The sequence below is a fragment of the Scyliorhinus canicula genome, chromosome 13, assembly GCF_902713615.1.
Source record: "Scyliorhinus canicula chromosome 13, sScyCan1.1, whole genome shotgun sequence".
Taxonomy (NCBI): domain Eukaryota; kingdom Metazoa; phylum Chordata; class Chondrichthyes; order Carcharhiniformes; family Scyliorhinidae; genus Scyliorhinus; species Scyliorhinus canicula.
The window spans coordinates 82,766,497-82,793,795 of record NC_052158.1 but is presented as its reverse complement, the minus strand read 5'-3'; the positions used below and the strand labels follow the sequence as shown (position 1 = coordinate 82,793,795).

General features: G+C 49.6%; 2 protein-coding genes across 5 annotated transcripts in view; one reads left to right on the top strand and one right to left on the bottom strand.

Moving 5' to 3' along the window:
- Positions 1-12,483, bottom strand: part of si:ch211-212k18.15 (uncharacterized protein DDB_G0292642) — a 31,780-nt gene extending 19,297 nt beyond the window's left edge. Inside the window, exons 1-2 of one of the 2 annotated variants that reach the window (XM_038816952.1) lie at positions 12,442-12,483; positions 3,042-3,138 (exon numbers count right to left, since the gene is read on the bottom strand). In XM_038816952.1, the coding sequence (XP_038672880.1) occupies positions 3,042-3,108 (67 nt within the window). In that variant the 5' untranslated portion in view covers positions 3,109-3,138; positions 12,442-12,483. Of the gene's footprint in view, positions 1-3,041; positions 3,530-12,441 lie in introns of those variants that run through there. The other variant, XM_038816950.1, reaches the window with a different exon arrangement.
- A 156-nt stretch (positions 12,484-12,639) lies between these two features.
- Positions 12,640-27,299, top strand: part of LOC119976365 (probable E3 ubiquitin-protein ligase ARI5) — a 48,319-nt gene continuing 33,659 nt past the window's right edge. For 2 of the 3 annotated variants that reach the window (XM_038816853.1, XM_038816852.1), the window contains exon 1: positions 12,640-12,791. In XM_038816853.1, coding sequence (XP_038672781.1) covers positions 12,707-12,791 — 85 coding nt within the window. In that variant the 5' untranslated portion in view covers positions 12,640-12,706. Of the gene's footprint in view, positions 12,792-23,673; positions 23,772-24,349; positions 24,524-27,299 lie in introns of all 3 variants that reach the window. The other variant, XM_038816850.1, reaches the window with a different exon arrangement.

Genomic DNA, 27,299 nt, shown 5'->3' with positions numbered 1-27,299 from the left:
GGAAATCTGAAATAAAAACAGAAAATGCTGGATAAACAGCGGGTCTGGCAACATCTGTGGAGTGAGAAACACTGTTAACATTTCAAGTCCATATGTTTCTTCTACAGAACTAAAAATGGATGGAACTATGCTGAATTATATACTTGGAGATGGGTGTGGGGCAGAATGGAAAGTCAGTGATAGGTCGGAACTAAGGACAGATTGACAAAGATGTCACGGACATGAGACAAAGGGGCTGGTAATGGTTCCATTAGGGACTGAAGAGTGTTAATCGTGGTAAAGGTAGGATAGCATAATGTATTTGGGGAATAGAGGTCAGTGCTCAGGGGGAGCAAAACTGAACTACAAGGGACACTAGCCATGTGGGGGAATATTTGGGACAAACCTAGGGGACAGAATGACAGAAAACAAAAGGGGGAGTCAAGATGGAGGGGATAGTTCACAGACTAAAGCTGTTGAACTCAATGTTCAGAAGGCTGTAATGTGCCTAATCGGAAGATTAGGTGTTGTTCTTCCAGTTTGAGTTGGGCATCACTGGAGCATTTCAGCAGGCCAAGAACAGACATGTACACATGAAAACAAAATGCTGAGTTGAAGTGGGAAGCAACAGGAAGGTTGGGGTCAATCTTGTGGACAGACTGAAGATATTCTGCAAGTCTGTTTTTAGTCTCCCCGATGTAGAGGAGGCCACATTGGGAGCAGTGCATACAAGAAAACAAATTGGAGGTTGTGCAAGTGAAACACTGCTTCACCTAAAAGGAGGCTTTAGCACCTTGGATGAGGAGGGAGGATTGGAAAATGTGACTAGTGGTGGCATCAAGCTGGAGTTGGCAGAAATGGCAGAGGTTTATCAAAGAACAAAGACAATTACAGCACAGGAACAGGCCCTTCGGCCCTCCCAGCCTGTGCCGATCCAGATCCTTTATCTAAACCTGTCACCTATTTTCCAAGGATCTACTTCCGTCTGTTCCCCGCCCATTCATATATCTGTCTAGATGCATCTTAAATTATGCTATCGTGCCCACCTCTACCACCTCCGCTGGCAAAGCGTTCCAGGCACCCACCACCCTCTGCGTAAAAAACTTCCCATGCACATCTCCCTTAAACTTTCCCCCTCTCACCTTGAAATCGTGGCCCCTTGTAATTGACACCCCCACTCTTGGAAAAAGCTTGTTGCTATCCACTCTGTCCATACCTCTCATAATTTTGTAGACCTCAATCAGGTCCCCCCTCAACCTCCATCTTTCCAAAGAAAACAATCCTAATCTACTCAACCTTTTTTCATAGCTAGCACCCTCCAAACCAGGCAACATCCTAGTTGTGGTGGTATGAATGTGAGCACTGCCATTGGTGCAGAGCATGGCTCTGGCTGGTCATGTGCCTCTTGTCCGATTGGTTGGGACTAGTCATGTGACTGCTTACCAATTGGTCGAGAGGCAAGTAGACCCCGCCTCCGAGGCGGGTATAAGTACCAGAGTTCCCGGCGGTCAGCCTTTCTCTGTCGTCGACCACCGGGCTAACAACTAGCTGATTAAAGCCACATTTGGATCTTAATCGTGTCTCGAGTCGAATTGATGGTACATCACTGGTGAACCTCCTCTGCACCCTCTCTAAAGCATCCACATTCTTCTGGTAATGTGACAACCAGAACTGCACGCAGTATTCCAAATGTGGCCTAATCAAAGTCCTATACAACTGTGACGTGACCTGCCGACTCTTGTGCTCAATACCCCGTCCGATGAAGGCAGGCATGCTGTATGCCTTCTTGACCACTCTAGCGACCTGCGTTGCCACCTTTCGGGTACAATGGACCTGAACTCCCAGATCGCTCTGTACATCATTATCCTTTGAATGTGGAGGCTGCTGAGGTGAAAAGTGAGAACAAGAGGGACCGTGTCATGTTTCTGGGAGGCAGGAGAGAGCAGAGGTGCGAAAGATGGTTCAGACCCGGTTCACTGCCAATCACAGTGGTGGGGGGGGGGGGGGGGGGGGGGTGGGAGAGGGGAGAGACCGTAGTGGAGAGAAAAGGCTGACACGTCAGAAAGGGTGTTGCGAAGGTGGCATCATCAGAACAGATGCACTGGAGATGGAGAAACTTGCAGATTGTGATGGAGTCCTTACAGGGAGTGGGGTGTGAGGAGCTGTGGGAGTCACTGGGTTTGTAGTGAATATTTGTGGCCAGTCTATCGCTGGAAATGGAGACAGAGAGGTCAAGGAAGGGAAGTGTCTAAGAGATGGACCATGTGAAGGTAAGAGAGGAATGGAAACTAGAAGCAAAATTACTAACTTTTTCCAGGTCCAGGCAAAAACGTGAAGTAGCATTAATAATGTCATCCATGTAAAGGAGGAAGAGTTGTGGGAGCGGGCCTGATAAGACTGGGACAAGGAATGTTCCTCCTTCCCCACAAAAAACAGGTGTAACTGAGGCCTATGAAGATACCAGCAAATTACTGCGGATGCTGGAATCTGAAACAACAGAAAATACTGGACGTTGGCAGCAGGACTGACAGCATCTGTGGGGAGCGAATGGAGCTAATGTTTTGTGTCTGGATGACTCTTTAACAAAGAGCTTTGACAAAGAGTTATCCAGACTCGAAATGTTAGCTCCCTTCTCTCTCCACAGACGCTGTCAGATCTGCTGCCATGCTTCAGTATTTCCTGTTTTTGTTGGCCCATGAAGATACCCATCGCCACACCTTTTATTTGCAGGAAGTGAGACAAGTTAAAGGAGAAATCGTTGAGTGACAGAACCAGTTTCAGCGATCTGAATTCCTGCCCCGTCAGCAGTCTGCATGGGCCCCAAGTTCTCGAATTCCCTAAACTCCTCTGCCTCCTTTACCCCACTTCCTGCCTTTAAGACCCTCCTTAAATCCGACTTATTTGACAAAAGTTTTTTATCTGAACCTAATATTTCTGAAAGTGGCCTGGTATGTTTTGAGAAACCACCTTAAACGCTCTATGCACTTACAATCGATACAAATAAATCTGTGTCTTTATTTTCCAGCTGTAACGCTGCTGCCGCGCACCGATCGGTATTTTACCTGTGATGTCGTCCTTTCTCTTTACAAATTTCAAAGTGGTGTCTTCGGGATCGTAGCGCTTCTCCATTCTTCTCCTTCAGCGCCTCACCACCGGCTTCTGAAAAATAAAATCTCCGATATAGTTTGAGCAAAACCAGTAAAACGAAACGGTGATCCTACGGAGCAATCGCATCAAACCAGCGACTGTTTGCTCTGCCAGACCCAAGTGTTTCAAAGAAGTCGGTGCTTGTTTCGTTTTCATTTTCTTCTGGCTGGGCCCAATGATTTCCTGAAACTGTTGGTTGTTTACCACGTTCTGTGACTTTCCAGCTCTCTCACTTGTTTCCAACCACTCATAAAAAAAAATCCAGTGTTAATTCAGACTGGCTCACAGCACGGAACCACCCTCAACAGAATAATGCGAGAAAAATGTATGTTGCTGTGCTGTTCCATATTGAACAATCTTCTGGTTTAGAGGTTGGTTTAGCACAGGGCTAAAGAGCTGGCTTTGAAAGCAGACCAAAGCAGGCCAGCAGCACGGTTCGATTCCCGTATCAGCCTCCCCGGACAGGCGCCGGAATGTGGTGACTAGGGGCTTTTCACAGTAACTTCATTGAAGCCTACTCATGACAATATGCAATTTTCATTTCATTTCATTTCAGATTAAGTACAGCAATTTTCCTTAGGTAGTATTTTTTATTGGGTTTTGTACATGGCATAACTACAAATATACATACACAAAAACAAAGGAAGAAAAAACAAGTTCATGAGAAAGGGGTTCTCCCCCCCCCCCCCATTTCTTTTTACAAAACAAAACAGGGTGAGAGGGGCACCTGGGGGTGCCCCTGATGCTATTTACACGTTTTGGTTAGCTTCGGCCATGGATCGTTCCTTCTTCCTGTTCTCTCTTTCTCTTTTTGCCTTGCTGTGTTTGTTGTGGCCATTATCCTCCCCTCTGCTTTCCCCCCAGTTTGTGCTCCCTTCTCCTTTCTCCCTTCTGGTTCCCCTCTATTATTTCTCCCCCTTCTTCCCTACTATCCCCTTTCTTGCTGGGTTTGGCTACTCCTTCTTGTTCCCCCCCCCCCGAATCCTCCCTCACTCCCCTCTCTCCTATCATGTCTTGGCTACCTCTTCCCGGCGTCTGGCTACTTAGTTGCTGGCCACAAACAGCTCCCGGAACTATCGGGTGAATGGCTGCCATGTTCTGTGGAAGCCCTCTTCTGACCCACGGATGGCGGATGTGATTTACTCCATTTGGAGAGATTCTGAGAGGTCGGACAGCCAATCTGCAGCTTTGGGTGGTGCTGCTGACTGCCAGCCGAGTAGGATTGTACAGCAGGTGATCAGGGAGACAAAGGCAAGGACGTCCACCCTCATCCCCAGGAAAAGGTCTGGCTGGTCTGATACCCCGATGACCGACACTTTTGGGCATGGCTCCATCCTCATCTTCACCACTTTCAACATTGCCTCGAAGAAGGCTGTCCAGTACCCGGCAAGTCTGGGGCACCTCTGTCCTCTACCTCCGGGAAGAACCAACTCATTCGGGTTCTTGTCAAGTTTTTAGTTGCGTTTGGTTGAGTCTTGCGCACGTGGAGGCGGAGTTGACCCTATGCGGTGCTTCGCTCCAGAATCCCCACCCTATTACAAACCACAGGTCTTCCATTTCCTCCTCGTCGCGTCCAGTACATTGTCAGCCCTCTCTACCAGTCGTTCATACATGTCATTACAGTTCCCTCTGCCTAGAATGCTGCATCCAATAGGTCTTCTAATGGTGTCTGTCGCGGTGGTCATGGGTACGTCCTTGTCTCCTTTCGTAGGGCCAGGATTGAACCCGGGTCCTCGGTGCTGTGGGGCAGCAGTGCTGACCACTGTGCAACCGTGCCACCCCTCCCTTCTCTATTACTGAGTCTACTTTCAGGATTTGATTCCTAGTGCTGACTCTGCTTGATGAATATGAAAAGCATGAGAGGTGCATTTCTCCAAGTTGTGAACAGAAATGAAAGGCAAATGTTGCGATTCAGCGGGCTTGTCGCGTCCGACTTGGTGTTGGGACGAGGCTGTTGAATCTCAGATTACGGAGCTTGAAACATCTCGCAAGATTTAATGGATTCTTGCGAGATGTTGCAATCTGGATCTCACACTCGCTGGGCCCAGATCAACATATTTAAATGAGTCATTAGACTTCAAATATGCGGTCCCCAGATTCTCCTGATGCCCGGAACCTAATGGTCGCGCCTGGGAGACCTCGCCAGGGCACCGTTTAAAACTGATCCACAGAAGCATGGACCAGTCATAATGGCACCTGGAAGTAGGGGGGTCTCCCAGGCCATTAGAGACACCCGGGTGGTTGGGGACAGGCAGGAGGCACCTGGCCACTCACGCTGGCACATGGGTACTTTTGCACTGCCAACCTGGCACCCTGGCACACTGGCAGTGCAATATGGACACCCGGCAGAGGAACTCGAGGATGCTAGGCTGGCAGTTCCAGGGTGTTCAGATGCCAGAGTGGCACTGCCAGGGATCGGGCTTGGAGAGACCATACCAGGTGGAGGGGGGTGAGGGTTTCACAAGATTGGGGAGTAGGGGCAGTCAAAAACAGGGGCTGTACTGGGGCTGGTTTAGCTCAGTTGGCTAAACAGCTGATTTATACGCAGAGCAAGGCCAGCAATGTGGGTTCAATTCTCGTACCAGCTGAGGTTATCAACCTGGTTCCTCGCCTGAGGTGTGGTGATCCTCAGTTTAAATCACTACCAGTCAGCTCCCTCCCTCAAAGCGGAAAGCAGCCTATGGTCATCTGTGACTTTACCTTTTACTGGAATAATAAACCCAGGTCTTACAGATGTTTCAACTCCATTTCAATTTTTGGTGCAGAGCATAAGGCACTGGTTGTGCTCCAAAAAATGTTGGTGTTGCCTCTGGCTCTATGTAGATCTTGGCCTTCACCCCTTTGATTTACCCCGAACTGTCTCTGAAAACCTTGTGGTATTACACAATACTTCCTGGAAAACTCTGTCCTTAATGCTGAATATCTCTAACCAATTAGGCCTGATTTTCTTTAGCCAATCGCGCCCCATGAGGCTTGCTTTGTGTGCTTTAACTACAATTAAGGGCAGCTAGGCGGACTGGTGTTGGTACGATACTGCCATTGATGTCATTTCCACGATCTTCAGTACCTCCCCAGTATAGGTGGCTAAAGTGGCCAATGTAGTGCTAAGATTCAAGGGTAGCAGGCCTCTGTAAATACTTAAATGTTTGCTCTCCTACCACCGTGACAACCGCATCTTTATTGTCCGCCACATTTAATGGACGGCAGTTAACAATAGGGACAATTTAAACCATAAATGCGTTAATAAAATGTTTTTTTTTTAAATAAAAAAAAACAATAAGGACAATTTCAATGGGGAGTGTTTTGCTTAACCTTACCATGTTAAGCTCATAGACGTCAGAGTTCTCTTTCAGATCTTCCTCAAGCTTGTCACTGGAGCCGCAACATTCTTTTGGAATTAGGTGCAGTCTGTCTGACTCCACTGCTTGCATATGGCCTTTTTTATTGCATTTGAAACAAATGAATTCCTAACATTTGCGTGTGTCTTGGGGACGGCCTCCCCACAACGATAACAAACCATTTGACTGCTGGTCACTCTATTTTTTCAAGCTCTGCTGCACCCTCACTTCGAGGTAGGTCCTCTGAGCAACTGTCGTTTCCCGCCATAACTGATTTACCTCATTTGGCATGCCTTGTAGTTTCAAAGTGCCCAGCATTTTCAGTTGTTCGAGCCAACTCAGCCATTTTGTCTCAAGATATTTTAGTTTCTCCGAGCAGCTTTGTTTGAATATTCAAGTTATTGATACCGCAGACCAACTGGTCACATAATATATCACTAAGAGACAGAACAAATTCAGTGTTCCGACATCTGCCAAAACCTGGCGACAAAAGCAGATAGTTTCTCCAGGACCCCTAATGGCTGAATGGAATTTATAGCATTGCATCAGAATGGAGGGTCGGAGAGGGTCCCTCACTAGTTGCACTAATGGATCAAAGGACTTGTGTCTGGAGCCTCTGGAGATGTTAGGCTTCTCACAAGGTTATATACCGGTATTTCTGGGCCGTAGGGCAGCATAGTGGCGCAGTGGTTAGTCCTGTTGCCTCACGGCGCTGAGGTCCCAGGTTCGATCCCGGCTCTGGGTCATTGTCCGTGTGGAGTTTGCACATTCTCCCCGTGTTTGCGTGGGTTTCGCCCCCACAACCCCAAAGATGTGCAGGGTAGGTGGATTGGCCACGCTAAATTCACCTTAATTGGAAAAATGAATTGGGTATCTAAATTTATTTTTAAAAAAGAAAAAATTTCTGGGCCGCAAACTGTGAGTAATATATCCTTTTGCTTACTCTTCTGCTGTGATTTTGTTGGCAGCAAAAAGGTATCGAACCCTTTCCACAAATCTGTCCAGATTTTCAACCTCCGGATCAAATGGATCGATTTTCGCAAATAGTGTCATAGCTATTCAATTGCGATTGCGGTTTTTCCTTTTTGCAGGACACCGTGAGGCCACTCTTACCTATTTCCAAAGGTCGACAACTTTCCGTTCAAGTGGATTGATTTTTTTCTCTTCGCCAATGTTGTAGCCCGAGATAAAATGATGAGGCAATATTAAATCGCAGTGGTGATTTATTAACAAAGGAAGAACTTTATCCTGTAGATCAACACAACTTCAACACAGGACTTGTTCCCTTGACTACCAGGCATACTTTGATTATGCCCTCTACCTGGGTCCACACCCTGACAAACGATAGGCTCAGGTTTTCAAGCTCCGTCCCTATAGGCTCCGGGCAGGTAATCATATCATAGAATCATATGGGGCAGCACGGTGGCGCAGTGGGTTAGCCCTGCAGTCTCACGGCGCCGAGGTCCCAGGTTCGATCCCGGCTCTGGGTCACTGTCCGTGTGGAGTTTGCACATTCTCCCCGTGTTTGCGTGGGTTTTGCCCCCACAACCCCAAAGATGTGCAGGTTAGGTCGATTGGCCATGCTAAATTGGCCCTTAATTGGAAAAATAGAATTGGGTACTCTAAATTTATTTAAAAAAACAAAAATCATGGAATCATGTAATTTACAGTGCAGAATGAGGCCATTCATCCCATCGAGTCTGGACCTGCCCTTGGAAAGAGCACCCTACCTAAGCCAGGGGCAGCATGGCAGCACAGTGGTTAGCACAGTTGATTCACAGCTCCAGGGTCCCAGGCTCGATTCCCAGCTTGGGTCACTGGCTGTGCGGAGTCTGCACGTCCTCCCGTGTCCTCTGGGTGCTCTGGTTTCCTCCAACAGTCCAAAGATGTGCAGGTTAGGTGGATTTACCATGGTAAATTGCCCTTAGTGTCCAAACAATGTTAGGTGAGGTTACTGCGTTACGGGGATGGGGTGGAGGTATGGCCTTAAGTAGGGTGCTCTTTCCAAGGGCCAGTACAGACTTGATGGGCCGAATGGCCTCCTTCTGCATTGTAAATTCTATGATTCTATGACACACCTCCACCCTATCCCCACAACCCATTACCCTCACCTAACCCTTTTTAGGTGTATCCTAATCCACCTACCCCGCACACCATTGGACTGTGGGAGGGAACCAGAGCACCCGGAGGAAACCCACGCTTACACAGGGAGAACATGCAGACTCCGCACAGACAGTGACCTAAGCCCGGAATCGAACCTGGGACCCTGGAGTTGTGAAGCAACTGTACTAACCACTGTGCTACCATACCCTGTGAAGGACTGCCCCTTAAAGCGCTATGCTACCACCATCTCGTTATGGTTACAGACTAGTTAGATATGAAGCTCTGCGTCTTTATTGACCTCACTAGTTAAGACATTGGATACCTTGAAGTGAATATGGGTACAATCCATGATGCACTAAAACTGAGGTAAATTCAATGATGGAGGTAACACCCAACACTGGGCCATGTCTCACACTAAAGAAATATGCTGTCCATCTCCACAGAATGGACAACAGTGAGATGCAGTGGTAAGGACTCATTTTTGAGATGATAGCAAGGTCTCAGTTGATCCTTGGAAGGAGGCAGAAGAGAAGAAGTTCAAAGTCATGGTATCTTTGACAGTAACTGCCAGGGCTTGTGACAAGTGCTGCAAAGTGTAAGTTTTCTGCAATACGGGTACAAATGTCTAATGCTAACTGCATGAAGAGTCAGAGTCTTCTGTGGAATTGGCCCGCAGTAATTTTCAGATAGCTTAGTGTTTGATGGTCAATCCTGCATTGATGGTTTGGTCTACATTGCCTTTCTGCCCTTTTTTCACCTCTCCTTGCCTGCCAGCCTGCCTGATGGCCAGATTTCTGTCCTTTGTGCAAAGGGTGTTGCCCCTCATTATCATGGGCCCCATTGCCTGCTGGAAACTTCCTTTTTTTTTTACAGGATGTTGGCTTCGTTGGCTAGATCAGCATTTATTGCTCATCCCTAGTTGCCTTTCAGAAGGTGGTGGTGAGCTGACTTCTTGAACCATTGCAGTCCCAGTGGTGTCGGTAGATCCACATGCTGTTAAGGAGGGAGTTCCAGGATTTTGACCCACTGACAGTGAAGGAACGGTGATGTAGTTCCACGTCAGGATGGTAAGTAACTTTGAGGAGAACCTTCAGCTGGTGGTGTTCTTCGGCATCTGCTGCCTTTGTCTTTCTAGATGGTAGCTTTATTGCCGTTGGCATCCTTTCCCCCTTTTTTTCTGTACCCTTGAGGCGAGTGGGGCACTGAACACCTTCAAAGTCCAGGTACTGAATGTCCACTCTTCCTGCCACCTGTAAGGCACCTCGGGCACCTTCTAAACTTTATGTCCGGTCCTCCTTTGCTCCACTGAACCTCTTGTGGAGTTGGCATGATGCTCTGGAGCATCCACGACTGGCTTCCCAATGTGTACCCTCCATATAGTTATTCTAAAATAGACTGAAAATTCAGTCCAAAAGGCTTGATTTTTAACAGTTGTCTGGGTTGAAATCAATTCCTGAACACATGTCTGGATTCTGATATCTTCAGGACACACCAAAATTTTCAAATGGAAGACAGGACAGGGGGGCTGAAGAACCCACTCACCTCCAGTTAATGACCTATTCAGCTCCTTGAGGAGCTTCTTACCAGGCCAGTGGGGATGTGAATGTGATTTTTATGACATAGAATTCACGGAACCCAATCTGGTGCCAGTTACTGCACAAGTTTGGGGTTTAATGCGAGGAGAAACAAAGATTTGTTTTTATTCAATTAAACGTATTGGGACACATGGAATCTTGCACCAGGTCATGAACATATCTTTATTTAGGCTGCATGGTCACTTTGTTTATGTTAAGACTGCTGGCCTTGCACGGGGCTGCCTGCTCTCTCCAGCAAGCCCCAACTTGGCTGCATCTGCCTCTGGCACCTGGCAGGAAGCATCTACCTCCTGGAGCGGGTGCCACTAATTAGGCATCCAGCCCATATAGCATATTGACATTTCAAAATACTGTTGAGTAAGTAATGCAGTGGCAATGTGGGGTCAGGACCAAGAAATTATCCAGAATTGAGTACCTGACACCATTTTGAAAGTCAAGCCCTTAGTGTCAAACACCTGTCCATCTATTTTGTTGTCATTGAAGGTATATTTGTCAACTATATGCTGTTCCCACACAAGCACCAGTAAATATGCACCACATATCTCCATATAAATTTGACCAGTGGCCGGTTCGTTCCTGGAGGAGCAATTTGCCAGTCTAGAGGAATTGAAGGAAATGTTCACGCTCCCAGGTTCAGATTTATTCTGATAACTTCAAGTTCGCAACTTTGCGAAACAGATTTTCCCGACGTTCCCTGTGGTGCCGTGAACATCACTAATGGAGAGGGTTATTTCGCTTGCAGGGTCAGAGGAGGGAAGTATTTCCCATATTTATGGACGGATTATGTCGGAGGATTTGGTGTCAGTGGAGGGGGTGTAGGCCAGGTGGGAGGAGGAGTTGGGGCCCATATTAGATGACGAGGGGTAGAGTTAGGCCCTTCACAGAGTGAACCCATCCTCCAAATAGTGGGGAGCATGCCCCTTCTAACAGTTGCCCATACAGGTTCCCTGAGTTTCTCCCACCCAGGTTGCCCACGTTCAACAGTTCCTCAACATTGAATGTCATAACCATTTTTGTACTTGACCAACTAGGGAACAGGTGGGCGGCATAGTAGCACAGCAGTTAGCACTGTTGCTTCACAGCGCCAGGGTCCCTGTTTCGATTCCCGGCTTACGTGCTGTCTGTGCGGAGTCTGCACGTTCTCCCCGTGTACGTGGGTTTCTTCCGTGTGCTCCGGTTTCCTCCCACAAGTCCTGAAATTCATGCTGTTAGGTCATTTGGGCATTCTGGGCGGGATTCGCTGATCCTGAGGCTAAGTGTTGACGGCGTCATAAACGCTATTGCGTTTCACAACGGCGTCAACATGCCCTCAGGAGCAGCGATTCCGAGCCCCTCAGTAGGCCAGCACGGTACTGGAGTGACCCATGCCGCGCCAGCTGCCGATGATGGCGTCAAATGGGCGTCGCTGGTCTGTGCAGGTGCACTGCGACCGGTGCCAATGCACGCATGCGCAGTTCGACCGCCGCAGTTGCGCGAATGGGCGGTGGCTCCCTTCTCCGTGCCGGCCCCAACGCAATATGCCGTAGGGTCACAGGGGCCAGCGTGGAGCAAAAGAGGCCCCAGCCCGAGAGGCCGGCCTGCCGATCGGTAAGCCCCGATCGCGGGCCAGGCCACAGTGGAGCCCACCCCTCCCTGGGGTTGGACCCACCCCCCCCCCCCAAACCAGGCCGCCCCCAGGTGGAAGCACGGCGAGGTTCTGCCAGGTAAGACCACACGTGGACGCCGCCGGTGGGACTCCGATTTATTGCGCGAGCGCTCGGCCCATCCTGGGCGGAAAACCGTGCCAACCGTGCCAGCGCCAATGGTGCCGATTCTCTGCTCTCGGCGGACCGGCGTCGGGGTAGCGTCGTGCGATTCGCGCCCAGCCCGGCGATTCTCCGGCCCGGCGTGGGCTGAGCGAATTTTGGCCTCTGTATTCTCCCTCCCTGTACCCAACTAGGGGCTTTTCACAGTAACCTCATTGCAATGTTAATGTAAGCATACCTGTGACAATAATGATTATTATATTAAATAGACCTCTCCATATTCTCTGTGGAGTGGTCCAGGCAGAGAAGAAGGGATTTAATGTGCGAGGCCATGGGGGAATTTGACAGGAGTAGAATGAGTAGCATCCTGGTCGAGTTTTGGATGGTCTCAAGTTCATGGTAATCGAGGTTTTCAGTAATTAGGGAGGCCTGCCTCGGAAGACAACCGAACGAGAATATTTAAACTGGCTAAACCTTACCGCGTTCCAAACATCGCACTGGAAACCATTGCTCTTACCACAAAGATACACCAACCTGCAAAAGACACTTTCCAAAGTACAAGAGCTATCTATTTCGAATCGCGCATGTAAATGATCACTGGGGTGAAACTGAAACTAAACCGAAATAGTTGTGACTTGCCAAACACCGCCTACACCCCCCCCCCCCCCCCCCCCCCAATATAAATGGTTATGCGGAACTTCAATTCGCTATATCTCCTTTGGTGTGCTGGATCTCAGTTCTGGTGCTTGTTGGACTGTCTTTCTTACTAAACGTAGGATACGTGTTGTGCTGGTGCAGTATGTCAGATTTTGAGCAGGGCAGCGGCAACTTTGATCCCACATCCACTACTTTGGTATTTGTGAATAGAAGGGATGAGATCACAGGTAAGAGAATCTGTTTCAGGTGGCTGTGGAAGGGGAAGCTGTAGGGTGTTTATCCAGGATGAAACTGGCTGTCTGGGGATAGCTGGGAATTAAAGGTGTTTCACTGTAAGAGGGGCTTGTCAGACTGAAAGGTCTCACGGTTGGGTGATGCGTCCTCAAAGTGCGATTGGTCGAGAAATCATTCAGGAGGGCGAGGAGATGTTAACTTCTAGAGCAGGGACCGTGGGCAAACTATGGCCCGCGGGCCGCATGCGGCCCGACAAAGGTTTTTATGCGGCCAGCCAATGAGGTGCCCGGAATCATAACCGGCATTTTTAAATATTATTATTTATTAATAATAAACAAGCCTTATTATTGTTTGTAACCTGGACTCCTATTGGCCACACACCCAACTAAACCGACCAATAAGGCAGCCCCACTCATCCACCCCACTGCGCGCGTTTTTATCGTTGACTCGGCCAGGCTGTGCTTCTGTCAGTGTTAAAGATCAGCACAAGCAACTTGACGCCTGATTTCAATAAACTGGTAAATGACTGCAGTCAGATGCATCATTCTCATTGACATTGTTCTGTTACTTACTGAGTTACTTTGTTTTTCAAATAAATGTGCTTTTTTTTCTTTAAAGACCTTTTATTTTGGCTATTTAAAATATTAATTATTTTACTTAATATACTATGCGGCCCTTTAAAATTGTGAATTTCTGAATGTGGCCCTTGCACGGAAAAGTTTGCCCACCCCTGTTCTAGAGACTCCAGTTTAGTCCTCGAGACGACTTCACGTTATCATTGTTTTTGGTACCTGTGAAGAAATTATTTTGGCCTCAGAAAGTTCCATGAATTATAGCGGCGGAAGTATATGGGGTGGCATGGTGGCACAGTGGTTAGCACAGCGCCAGGGATCCGGGTTCAATTCCAGCCTTGGGTGACTGTGTGAGGTTTGCACTTTCTCCTCGTATCTGTGTGGGTTTCCTCCGGGTGCTCCGGTTTCCTCCCACAGTCCAAAGGTATGCAGATTAGGTGGATTGGCCATGCTAAATTGCCCTTAGTGTTCAAAAGGTTAGGTGGGGTTACTGGATCACAGGAATAGGGTGGGGGCGTGGGGTGAGATAAGGTGCTCTTTCCGAGAGCCAGTGCAGACCCAAAAGGCTGAATGGCCTCTTTCTGCACTGTAGGGATTCTATGATTCTATGAGTACATTGTATTTCCATCTCAGTGTGAGGATCAATATTTATTAAACTATGTAAACGAATGCTTTCCAATAATTAGATTTACCAACAAAGCTTTTAACCGCCCTCTGAAAGAGCCAAGCAAGCCACTCATTTCAAGGACAATTAGCAATGGGCAACAAAAGTGAGATAGTGGAGGGGTTAGGATCCCTCCTCCAGTGTGGGGTGTCTAAAGGCTACCAAATGAGGAGTGTGATGAGTAAAGTGCTCTCTTCGGACTCAGAGGATACGTGTGACACAGGAGGGGTTAACATGGTGGAGGGAGCTGTGGCATTGTTGCCCACTCAGTGGACAACTGAGAAGTTGGTGGAGTTCCTGATGACAGAATTTAGAAAGCAAAGGCAGGCGGTCACAAAGGATCTTGTAAAAGTGACTGAGACAGTTCGGGCAGCTCTGGAGAGGGTGGAACTGTGGCTGGAATGCAGAATTCGGCAATCCAGAAGGGAGAGGAGACGGTCTCAGATCATGAGAATCAGATTGCCTCCTTGGAGGCTGAGGTGATGATGATGGCAGAGGGGCAAAAAATGATGAAGACAAAGATTGATGACCTGGAGAACCACTCCAGACAACAAAATCTGAGGATCGTTGGGCTGCCTGAGGGAATAAAAGAGCAAATACCACTTTTTGGCAAAGATGTTTGGGCAGCTGGTGGGAGAGAGGGTCTCTTCATGCCCTGCTAAAATAAACCAGGCCCATCGTTGGTTGAGGAAAAGGCCCAGACCCGGGCGGCTGGCATACATGATCATAGTCCGACTCCACGGTACTTAGGCAAAGAAAAGATCCTGAGGGAGACAAACTAAACACAAGAGTGCAGTTGGGAGTGCCACACCGATAGAATTCACCAAGGCTTAACCTAGGGAAAAGTGAAGTGTTCCCAGTGAATGGCTGTGTCAGTGAGCCAGCCTGTGGACGTGCCATTCAAGGTGGCCAGAGACAGGTTTAGATACCTGGGGATTCAGGTGGCGAGGGAACGGACGATGTAACATAAATGGAATCTAACAAAGCTGGTGGAGGAGGTCAGGGAGGATCTGAAGAGGTGAGACATGCTGCATTTAACTCTGGCAAGGAGGGTTCAAGTAGTGAAGATGAACGTTTAGCCGAGGTTCCAGTTCATATTCCAAACACCCAATCTTTGTACCTTCTTTCGAAAACTGGATATGATTATCTCAGATTTTGTATGGGCATGGAAGGTGCCAAGCGTTAAAAGGGCACTGTTACAGAGACAGAGGCAGAAGGGAGGGTTGCCGTTGCCGAATCTGCTGCATTTTTACTGGGTGGAGAAAGTGGAGAAGGTGAGGCGGTGGTGGGAAGGAGGGAGGTGTCAGGGATCCAGCTTGGGGGCTATGGTGACGGCGCCGTTGCCAATAGTACCAAGGAAATATGTGAAGAGGCCGGTGATGCAGTCCACAGTAAAGGTCTGGAACAAGCTGAGGAGGCATTTCAGGATAGAAGTGATGTCGGTGTTGGCGCCGCTGTGCGAAAACCACGGTTACGACCTGGGGGTGATAGATGGTGGCCGGGATTCTCTGATATCCTGGCCAAGTGTTGACGCTGGCATCAAAACCAGAGCGAGCGACGCCGGCATCAATGGGCCTCCAGGCCCAGGCATTCATCCCTTCCTGGGAGGCTAGAACAGCGCCGGAGTGGTGTCTGCTGCTCCGGCACCAATAGTCGGCACGCCACGGCCGGTGTGGGTTCACACATGCACGCGCCACAGTCAGCGCAGGTTTGCGCATGCGTGCCACGCCCATCTCCGCGCTGGCCCCCGTGCAATATGGCGGAGCCCTACAAGGGCCCGGCGCGGAGGAACATAGCCCCCCTCCCCAGAATGAGCCTACTCTCCGATCGGTTGCCCCCAATCATGGGCCTGGCAACCGTGGAGGCCCCCCCCCCCTCCCCTCCGGAGTCGGCTCCCCCCGCCCTCCACCAGGACGCCCACGCAGCCAGAGCACTGAGGTCCCGCCGGGTAGCACCATGCGCAAACGATGACGGCGGGACTCAGCGGGCACTTGGCCCGTTGAGCGTGGAGAATCGCCGAGGGGCCGCTTTCAACGGCCCCCGACTGGCGCCGCGCCGGTACGATTGCCATTGATTCTCCGGTCGCCGGAGAATGGGCAGCACGGTGTCGGAGCGGCGTGGCGGGACTCGCGCCGGTATGTATAGGAAGTGGGAAGTGGAGAGAAGTGGGGCTGGAGGCTCCTCTCGGGCTGGAGGAAATTATGAGGTGCATTGGTTCTGTGCAGTCTGGGAAGGCTCCTGAACCAGCCGGATTCCCAGTGAAATTTTATAAAAGATTTGCAACGGAACTGGGGCACTGGGGATGTTTACTGATTTGTTATCTTGGGGGACCACATTGACACAGGCTTCTATCTCTCTAATCTTAAAGCATGATAAGGATCCAGAGGAGTATGGGTCATATTGGCCCATATTTCTATTGAATGCAATGCAAAGTTATTGGCCAAGGTGCTGGCAACTCACTTTGAGGAATATCTGCTGCAGACAGTTGCTGGAGACCTGATGGGGTTGTGAAGGGCTGACAATTGTTGGTCAATATAAGGAGACATGTGGTGATGATGTCCCCATCGGATTCGGAGCAGGAGGTTATAATTTCCATAGAAGTGGAGCAAGCGCTCAACCGGGTAGAATGGGAGTATCGAGATGTTGGAGCGGTTTGGGTTTGGACCTAGGTTTATCTCATGGATAAGATTGTTGTATAAGACCCCCACTACAAGTGTTCGTACCAATGCATTAAGTTCGGGGGAGTTTGACTGTATAGGGGGAAAAGGCAGGAATTTCCACTTTCTCCGTTACTTTTTCATTGGCAATGGAACCACTGGCTGTTGCGCTGAGGTCATCAACAGAGCGGTAGGGTGTAGAGTGGGGGGGTATGGAGCAGCGAGTGTCCCTATATGCGGACGGCTGCTGTTGTATGTAAAAGATCCCCTTTCCAGCGTAGACAAGATTGTGGAGGTGGTTGGTGAGTTTGGGGACACATGGAGGAGGATTCCTGTACGGGGTCATGTTTGACCTAGGGGGTAGAAACAACTTCCCCAAGCTGCCGGAGATCGACAGGGTCCACAGGTCTGTCCAACCAAAACCCAAGGCGGGGGAGCAGCCGAGAGCGGTCATCGCCAAGCTGCAGATACCAGGGCCGGGAAATAAAGTAATACAATAAAGTAATGTTCCTTGCCTTGGTATGTTACCCAGAGTCTGGCTGGGTACAACATCCCGAATTAAATTTTGTTTTTGTACCCCCTAGGTTACCCAGAATTTGGGCCACGTAGTCGGTCGGATCCCTACCCTTGCTTCCTACTCTCATATTCCCACTACTCTCATATTCTGCCGCCTCGACTTATTTTCTTGGTCCTCCACCTTTCCTTTCAGCTTCCCGAGGGTCGCCACCAACATCTTAATTTCAGCCTTCAGGGCGACGATTGACGATTCGGTCACTCTGGCCCATCAAGACTTTCTCCAGTTCCTTTATTCGCTAGGCCAGACAGACAAAGGTTTGCAACTGGGAGAGACACAAAATCAGAGTCTACCAGGGCATTAGTGTGGACCTGGCAAAGCGCAGATAGAAATTTAATCGGGTAAAATCAGCCTGTAGAAAAACAAAATTTAATTCGGGATGTTGTAACCAGCCAGACTCTGGGTAACATACCAAGGCAAGGAACATTACTTTATTGCCCTAGTAGAAGCGAACGAGTTCGTCAAAAAGAACAGTCTAGACAGACAGCAAGGGAGACAGAGATAAAGAAGGCACAGATGAGGCAGAGAAGAATCAATGGACAATTTTGCGCGGAACTCCTCTGACTCATTATTAATGGGGGTTACCAGCTCGCAGAAAGGAGGGGGCGAGTACAGTGGAGCACCAGGAGAGGGTCAGGAGGAGATAGAGAGGACACTAGCAGAGCCAACAAAGGCAGACCAACCCCAGGAGGAGGGCCACCACACTAGTGGGAAAGCTAGTGGCAGGTGGTATGAGTGAGGGGAGGGGGGGTGCACGGTGCATCACCAACCAGGGAGAGACTAGCTGGCAGAGGAGGTGGACACAACACCAAGTGGGGAGAAAGCAGAGGGATAAACAGAAGTGGGAGGGGGGGGGGGATAAGGGGTGTGGGGGAAGCAGGTGTGGAGGGGCAACAAAACGACATGGTGGGGGAGGTCTGGGCTCTAGACTGGCTTCAGAAAGTCACTCTTGGAAACGTGGAACAAGTTGGCACCGCAAGTAGCCACTTTGGAGGGTCCCTGAACAAAGGGAAACCCCTGAGTGCAGGTGCTCATCCACGTGGCATACACAAAGTTGGTGGCAATTTTGGGTGGTCCCTGGGCAAAGGGAAACCCCGGAGCGCAGGGGCACGGCCTCATGGTGAATACGGTGACCGTAGCCATTTTGGATAGCTCTCTAACAAAGGGAAACCCTGGAGTGCAGGGCCGCATCCACAAGGTATGTATGGTTGATCCCACAGGAGTGGGAGACAAAAGCCCCCATCAGAATAGTCATCTGGAATGTCAGGAGACTTAACTGTGCAGTGAAAAGATCCAGGGCGGAATTCTCCGCTCCCCACCCGGCCTGAGAGAATCGTGGGAGGGCCTCCTGACATTTTTTACGACCCCCCCCCCCCGCGATTCTCCCCCTTGCCCACTCGCCGCTCGCCGTATTTCATGGCGAACGGCGATTCTCCGAGCCCGATGGGCCGAGTGGCCGGCCGTTTCCGACCGTTTCACGACGGCGGCAACCACACCTGGTCGCCACCATCGTGAAACGGGCGCCAGAAGCCCGTTTGTGGCTTCTAGGCACCCGATTGGGGAATGAGCACCACGGCCGTGCTCGGGAGGGCACAGGCCCTCGATCGGTACCCACCGATCATCGGGCCTGCGTCCAAAACGGACGCACTATTTTCCCTCCGCCGCCCCGCAAGATCAAGCCGCCACGTCTTGCGGGGCGGCTAAGGGAAAAGATGGCACCGCGCATGCGCGGGTTCGTGCCGTCTGTGTGATGATGTGATCCGCGCATGTGCGGGTTGGAGCCGGCCAACCTGCGCATGCGCGGCTGACGTCATACAGGCACCAGCCAAGCGTCATTCTTGGCGCGCGGCCGAGAACCCAGGGGCCCCGTTCGTAGCCCCGCCCGGGGGGGAGAATCGGGGACCGGGCACCGAAGCCGCCGTGAGAGACGGCCTCTTACACGGCGGCTTTCTTTCCCGATTCTCCGCCGTTGCGGAGAATTGCGCCCCCAGAGTCTTCATCCACCTAAAATGTATGAAAGCTGACATGACACACACCTGAGAGAAAAGTAGGTGATAGGCAGGACAGACAAACCATTCATGTTACAGGACGAGCACCAGCGGGGGGTAGTCATACTGATAAGAGGACAGTGTTTACGGCGATGAAGACGGTTACAAACCAAGGGGGATAGCACATGGTCAGCGGTATCCTAAACGGGGCACCGGTGGTCCTGGTGAACGTGTATGCTCCCAACTGGGATGATACAGAAATTGTAAAGAAGACCATGGCGGAAATTCCCGACATAGATGTGCACCTGATCATGGGGGGGGACTTTAGCTATGTATATGACCCACTGATGGATGGGTCAAATCCCAGAAAGGGGAAAATGACAGGCATGGAAAGACGGCCATGGACTCATGGCAGTTCATGCACCGAGGTGAGAAGAAATTTCTTTTTTAGAACATAGAACATAGAACAGTACAGCACAGAACAGGCCCTTCGGCCCTCAATGTTGTGCCGAGCCATGGTCACCCTACTCAAACCCACGTATCCACCCTATACCCGTAACCCAACAACACCCGCCCTTAACCTTACTTTTTATTAGGACACTACGGGCAATTTTAGCATGGCCAATCCACCTAACCTGCACATCTTTGGACTGTGGGAGGAAACCGGAGCACCCGGAGGAAACCCACGCACACAGGGGGAGGACGTGCAGACTCCACACAGACAGTGACCCAGCCGGGAATCGAACCTGGGACCCTGGAGCTGTGAAGCATTTATGCTAACCACCATGCTACCCTGCTGCCCAAGTACACACGGTCTATACCCGTATTGACTTCTTTGTAGTGGGGAAGTCGGTGCTTCCACAGATAGTAAGAGTGAAGTACTCTGCAATTGTAATCTCCGACCATGCTCCAGACTACGTGGATGTGAGGTTGGAGACGGGCCATGTCCAGCGCACCACATAGATGTTGGACATGACCCTCTTGGCCGACAAGGTCTTCTGCCGGAAAATATCACAGGCCATAGCTGAGTATATTACCAACAACCAGAATGGGGAAGTCTCACCCTCCATGTTCTGGGAGGCACTGAAGGCTGTGATTAGAGGAGAAATTACTGGATATAAGGCACGCAGAGACAGGGAAAAGAGGACGGCTAGGCAGCAACTGATAGACTCCATTCTGGAGGTCAACATAAACTACTCCGAGGCCCTGACCATAGAGCATCCACCAGTAAGGCAGTGCACCAACTCCACCAGGCATGAACACGGAGACAAGACTAGCCGCCTCCTGGCTCACCAGCTGAGAAAGGAGGCAGCCACAAGGGAAACAGCACAGGTGAAGGATAGCAGAGGCAGACTGCTAGGTCCAAAAAAGATGGTCAAACCGTTCGAGGCCTTCTTCTGAGAGCTGTACACCCCTGAGCCCGCTGACAGGGACTCAGGGCTGAAACAGTTCCTCGATGGACTGGACATTGGGGACAATTGGTGGAGAGGGCTGGAAGCACCACTAGGATTGGGAGAGATCATGAAGAGCATCAACTCCATGCAGGTGGGAAAAGTTCCGGATCCGGCGAGGCCCCGGCGGACTTCTATAAAGAACTTGCGATGGCACTGGCCCCGCAAACTTGCTAACGAGGGGCACCCTACCTCCAAAGCCACCATATCGCTGATATCCAAAAAAAAGACAAAGACCCAATGGAATGCAGATCATACAGACCCATTTCGCTGCTCAATGTGGATGTGAAAATCCAGGCTCAGTGGCTGGAGAACTGCAACCCAGAGGTGGTTGCAGAGGACCAGACAGGCTTTGTCAAGGATTGACAGCTAACTGCGAACATCAGACAATTGCTGAAGTGATAATGACCCCATCCGGGGAGAGAACATCTCCCTGGACACAGAAAATGTTTTTCAACAGTCGAGTGGTAGTATGTCACTGAGGTACTAGAGCGTTTGGGCTAGGGATAGGGTTCACCTATACAATGCCCCTAAGGTGGGCGTATAGACCAACACTACCAGCTCTGAAGATTTACAGCTGCACAGAGGCACAAGGCAGGGATGCCCGCTGTCGCTGCTCTTATTCGCCCTGGCAATTGAGCCATTGGTGATCACCCTCAGATCGGCGAGAAGCTGGAAGGGAATCCAAAGAGGAGACAGAGAGCACAGAGTCTCGCTCTATGCGGATGACCTGCTCCTCTACATCTCAGATCCGTAAAGCAGCACAAAAGAGATCATGAAGCTCCTGGGAGAGTTTGAAGCCTTCTCGGTCTACAAGCTCAACCAGAGCAAGAGTGAAGTCTTCCCTGTGAACCCGAGAAAGAGAGGGGCAGAGCTGGAGCAACGACCATGTCATGATACGCAAACATGCAGATAATGATATGCAGACAGGCAGCTAATGAACATATAGAATAGGACACGACCAATGAGCAGTCAGGACACTCAGGGGTGGTATCTCACTATAAAAGGGATGAGGCGCTCGCACCCCGTCTCTTCCCCGCTGGGTCACTGCCTGTGCGGAGTCTGCACGTTCTCCCGTGTCTGCGTGGGTTTCCTCCAGGTGCTCCGGTTGCCTCCCACAGCCCAAAGATGTGCAGGTTAGGTGGATTGGCCATGCTAAATTGCCCTTAGTGTCCTAAAATGTTAGGAGGGGTTATTGGGTTACGGGGATAGGGTGGAAGTGAGGGCTCAAGTGGGTCGGTGCAGACTCGATGAGTCGAATGGCCTCCTTCTGCACTGTATGTTCTATGTTCTAAAAGGTCAGGTTTGCAAAGGGGTTGGGAAAATCCATGTCTTACGGGGCTGAAGGGAGGGTGGGGAACAGGGTGGAGGTGGAAGATTGAGTATTGAATGGAGCTCTGCACTTACAGGGGAAAGGTATCCATAACAACTGCCACTGGTGGTGGGGAGCCGAACATGGCGATTCTCACCAGCCATGACCTGGGACCCTTGAGCTCTAATGTGAGCGAGGAAGAAGGTCCTCAATTCACAGAGCGGCTAGTGTCTCTGTGGAAGGTAAGAGCTCAGTGGCCTGAAGCAAGACAGGTGGGGTGAAAAGAATGTAGGGTCGTTTCATAAGGATTTCAGTGATGCACCAATCACCGAGCCACTGTAATTCCATTGATACCAATACGCTAGGCTGCATATCATGGATATGGATTCTGTGGGATATGACAAATATGACCCAGATTGGGCGATAATGGAAGATGCAGCCGCAGCACTCTCTCAGCACCAATCATCAGCGCAAATACTGACACAACGGTAGACAATAATGCATTGGATCAGTTGGTAATGCACAATGGTGAGAGAACATCATGCTCACTTGAGCAGGCGGTGGAGGCAGCAAGTGCCCAGGGTTCTGGCAGTTGGAGGAGTGCTGGTGATCAGGACCATGCTGAGTCTAAGCAGATGATGAGCCTCTGGAGTCATCAATAAGGCAGCAAATGCTGGATGGCCAGCAGGATGCACAGGGAGATGTGGCAGAGATCCCTGAGGGTTTGCGTGCCATGGTCTCTGTCATGAAGGAGTCCAAGCCAAGCTTGAGCACTGTGTTGACCTTGTTCTCCGAGTGCACAGCCTCATCCATTGAGAGAGTGTTGACTCTCATGGAGCAGCAACAAAATGAGGACTTCCTGCAGAACTATCCAAAGTTAGCAATTTGAATCACTTTGGTCAGATGATTCACAGCCCAGTCCAAATGGAGTTAATACTTCTGAGCAATTGTTGGGTAAACCCTCATATGGGAATGTCCTAGAGGGAATTCCCAGCACGTCATTGAGATACCCCTTAACTGCGACACTGGGGAACCAGGAGGGTTATGGGTTTTTTTTAAAATTCCAATTCTAAATTTAGCATGACCAATCCACCTACCCTGCACATAGAACAGTACAGCACAGAACAGACCCTTCGGCCCTCAATGTTGTGCCGAGCCATGATCACCCTACTCAAACCCACGTATCCACCCTATACCCGTAACCGAACAACCCCCCCCTTAACCTTACTTTTATTAGGACACTACGGGCAATTTAGCATGGCCAATCCACCTAACCCGCACAACTTTGGACTGTTGGAGGAAACCGGAGCACCCGGAGGAAACCCACGCACACAGGGGGAGGACATGCAGACTCCACACAGACAGTGACCCAGCCGGGAATCGAACCTGGGACCCTGGAGCTGTGAAGCATTTATGCTAACCACCATGCTACCCTGCTGCCCCAAAACATCTTTGGGTTTTGTGAGTGAAACCCATGCAGACACAGGGAGAATGTTGAAACTCCACACGGACAATGCTGAATTTAGGTTTGAGTCCCATAGAATAAAAGCAGTTAAAAAGCCATGAATATTTTTGCTTTAAAAATGCATCATTTAAATTTGGAGTGTGATACTGTTAGATTATAAGATTGCCTGTAAATGAAAAGTGTCGATTTTAGGAGATGATGATCCAACTGTTCTGAGAGTGCAAATGTCCTGTGGCCATGCTGTTGACCCCAAATCACTCACTGCCTGGTGTCGGAGCCTCATAGAGCAGGTCAGTGTGACAGTTTTGCACATATTTTCATCTTTTTAAAAATTGCTTTCTCTATTGGTACACATGATATTTTATGGTAATATTCAACCCTAAATATACGAACTCATGTTCACATACTTATCCTTCAGATAATGACTTCCAGTGTTATCTCAAGCTTGGAGATTCCACAACCACCTCATGACATTTGTCAGTAAAATTCCTATTATGTGGTTTGCAATCACTCAATTAGCTCAGTCAATGTGTATGTTTGAAGCAAAGATTGACAGATTTCTGATTAACAATAAAATAAAGTGTTATGGGGATAGAGAAAGTAAAAGACATTGAAGTGTCCGATCAGCCATGATCATATTGAATGGCAGATCAAGCTTGATGGGCTGAAAGGCCTACCCCTGTCCTGTGTTCCTATCCAGAATACCAAGGGCATCTCTAATTCAGTCCTCACTCCCAGCCTAATATGAATGGTTGTTGACACTGAGCTCCATCTCCACCCCATTTGCAACACACGCAGTTCTCTCATCATTTAGAGTAAATTTTGTTTTAAATAATACTTTATGGTGCAATTTTAATAACTATTCTAGAATCATTTCACTTTCCACTGCCCTGCTGCAAAGGAAAACAATACACAGAAGTGTAACAAGATATGGTCCTACTTGGAAGTTCGAAGACATGCGTTGTTGGATGATGAGGAGCAGCAATATTTTGAAGAGAGGGTTTCTACACTTGCTGCTGCAAAATATTGTGAATATAAATGGGTAAACAAACCTCTTGTATTTCATATTTAGGGCTGTGATGATATGCATAAGGCATGTTTGTACGTAATGTTATGCATGACCTCCAACCACGAGGTGGCAGTGTAAACCCATCACTTGACTCGGTGGCACGGGAGTTGGGAGTAGGCCGTGCTGGAGGATAGACTCATTTTACAGTATTTCCACAATAGTTAATTAGTGTTAGTAGTTTATTATTTTATTTATCATAGTTATCTTATCAAGTAATTCTACAATAAATAATTTAAACTAGATGTCCTGTAGTTCACCATTCACTTTGGCCAGTCTACAGAACATGACATGGTACCAGGTTTGATGATTTACTAAGAACTAGAAGATTCTGTATGAGAAAATCCGAACCACTAAAGATAACTTTGAAGGATAAGAAAGAAAATGCATCTTATTTTTTTCAAGTTCCCACTCCAGCAACACCGTCTTCACCAGTGGGGCCCACACAAACGCCAAGATCAATGCATTAATCTTCCATTAAAAAGCCTTTGGAATGAAGATCGGGAGATTCTGGAACATGAATAAAAACCTTGGGTGAACCGTTACCGTCATAGACTGCATCCGTCCCGCCAATGACAGTGGGAGCACGTCCCACCTCTTAAAAGCCCCCTTCATTTGCTCCACTAGTCAAGCCAAATTCAATTTATGTAGCTGCTCCCATCCCCACAACACCTGGATGCCCAGATACCTGAAACTCACCCGCACTATCTTGAACGACAGCTTTGAATAATCTAATCACTTGTAGATGTCCTCGAAAACCCGGTTCACCCCACCGCGTCTAAGGCCCTATTTCCCCTCCAAGCTTTCACCTTTCCGATCTCCCTCGCTGCCTCCTGCTTCCTCAGTAGATGTGCCAAATCCTACTCACCTTTTCCCCATACTCATAGACTGCCCCCCTGGCCCACCACAACTGCCCCACTGCCTTACCTGTAGACACCAGCCCAAACACTATCTGGAATTTCTGTCACTCTTTCAACAGCCCAGCCTCCGGGGCCCCCGAATACCTCCTACCAACCTGCAGGATCTTATCCACCAGACTGGCCATCTCTGCCCACTCCGTCTTGTCCCTATATGCCCAGATCAATATACACTCCCCACTGACCACTGACTTATGCACTTCCCATAGCTTGGCGGTCGAAACCTCACCCATATCATTCAACTCCACGTACCCCGAATAGTGTCCCTCACCCGCTCACACACCTCCCCATCTGCTAATAGTCCCAGGTCTAGCCTCCACTGCGGGTGCTATGCCCCCCCTCCCCCGTCGACTTGCAAGTCCACCCAGTGCGGTATGTGGTCCAATACCACAATCGCTGAATATTCTGATCCGACCACCCCCGCCAACAGAGTCTTATCCATCACGAAGTAGTCGATGCTGGAGTACACCCTGTGTACATGGGAGAAGAACAAAAATTCCTTCGCCCGAGGTATTCCAAACTTCCATGGGTCCACTTCCCCCATGCACTCCATAAACCCTTTCAGCTCCCTCGCCATTGCCGATACCCTCCCTGACCGCGGACTCGACCGGTCCAATTTCGGCTCAATAACCGTATTAAAATGCCGCCCCTATTATCAGCCGGTTCGAGACCAGATCCGGAATCTTCCCCAGCACCCGCCTCATGAATTTGATATCGTCCCAGTTTGGGGCATTCACCAGGACCACTGGCATCCCTTCCAGTTTCCCTTTCACCATCACGAACCTCCACGAATCTGCCACTATATTCCCCATCTCAAATACTACCTGCTTTTTTATTTGGACCTCCACCCCATGCTAACCCTGAATGAAAGATCGGCCCTACCCACCCTTCCCTGGGCCTAGTCTGATCCCCGATCTTCAGGTGCGTTTCCTGTAAAAATTCCACATCCAGCCTTAAGCTCCTCAAATGCGCGAACACGAGTGACCGCTTGACCGGCCCATTCAGTCCTCTCACATTCCATGTGATCAGACTGGTTCCCCTCCCCACTGCCAATCAACCATAGTGCCTCTTGGGCCAGCCTCCAGCCCGTGTCATGTGACCCTCCAGGCCCGCCCTCAGATGTCCACGGTCACCGACCCCTCTCTTATCGCACTTCAACAGCACTGACAGCAGTCCACCCACCGCAGAAAAACACCAAACCCAACACCTTCTAACACTCCAACCACCTGCTCACCCCTCATTGTGCTCATGTGAATTAGCCTGCCCAGCTATCCTGGCAGCCCCTGCCCATGGCGCCAAACATCCTACCCCCCACTAATTCCCCTCCCTCCCCGCGCGCACACTTCCATGGTGCAAACAGCAATAACAATAGGAGAAAAAATAAATGGTGCACTCGCCCAGCATGATCCTCCAGCATCCCACCAAAGAACCCCACAAGAACGGAAAATGACCCCGGAGTGAAAAGAGGTTCCTCTCTGCCCCCCCCCCCCCCAAACAAAACAGAACAATAACAACAATAACAAACCAACAAGGGGGACAGAGAGAACCAACATCACATCACGGCTCCTCCAGAGTTCAATGTCCTCCTTCTCCTGCCATTCTATTGTTTCTTTTTTTTTAACAAACATTTTATGAAGGCATGGTTTTACAACAACAAAAGATACAAATACAAATGGAAACATAATTCAGTGCGCAACACCCCCTCAACCAACAACCATACTCCGCCAACTTGGCTTATACAAGCACTCTCCAAGTCCCCCCATCTCTTCACGCCATACCCGCTTAAACTGAACTGAACTGTGTCATAATATACACACAAGTATATGATGGTGCAC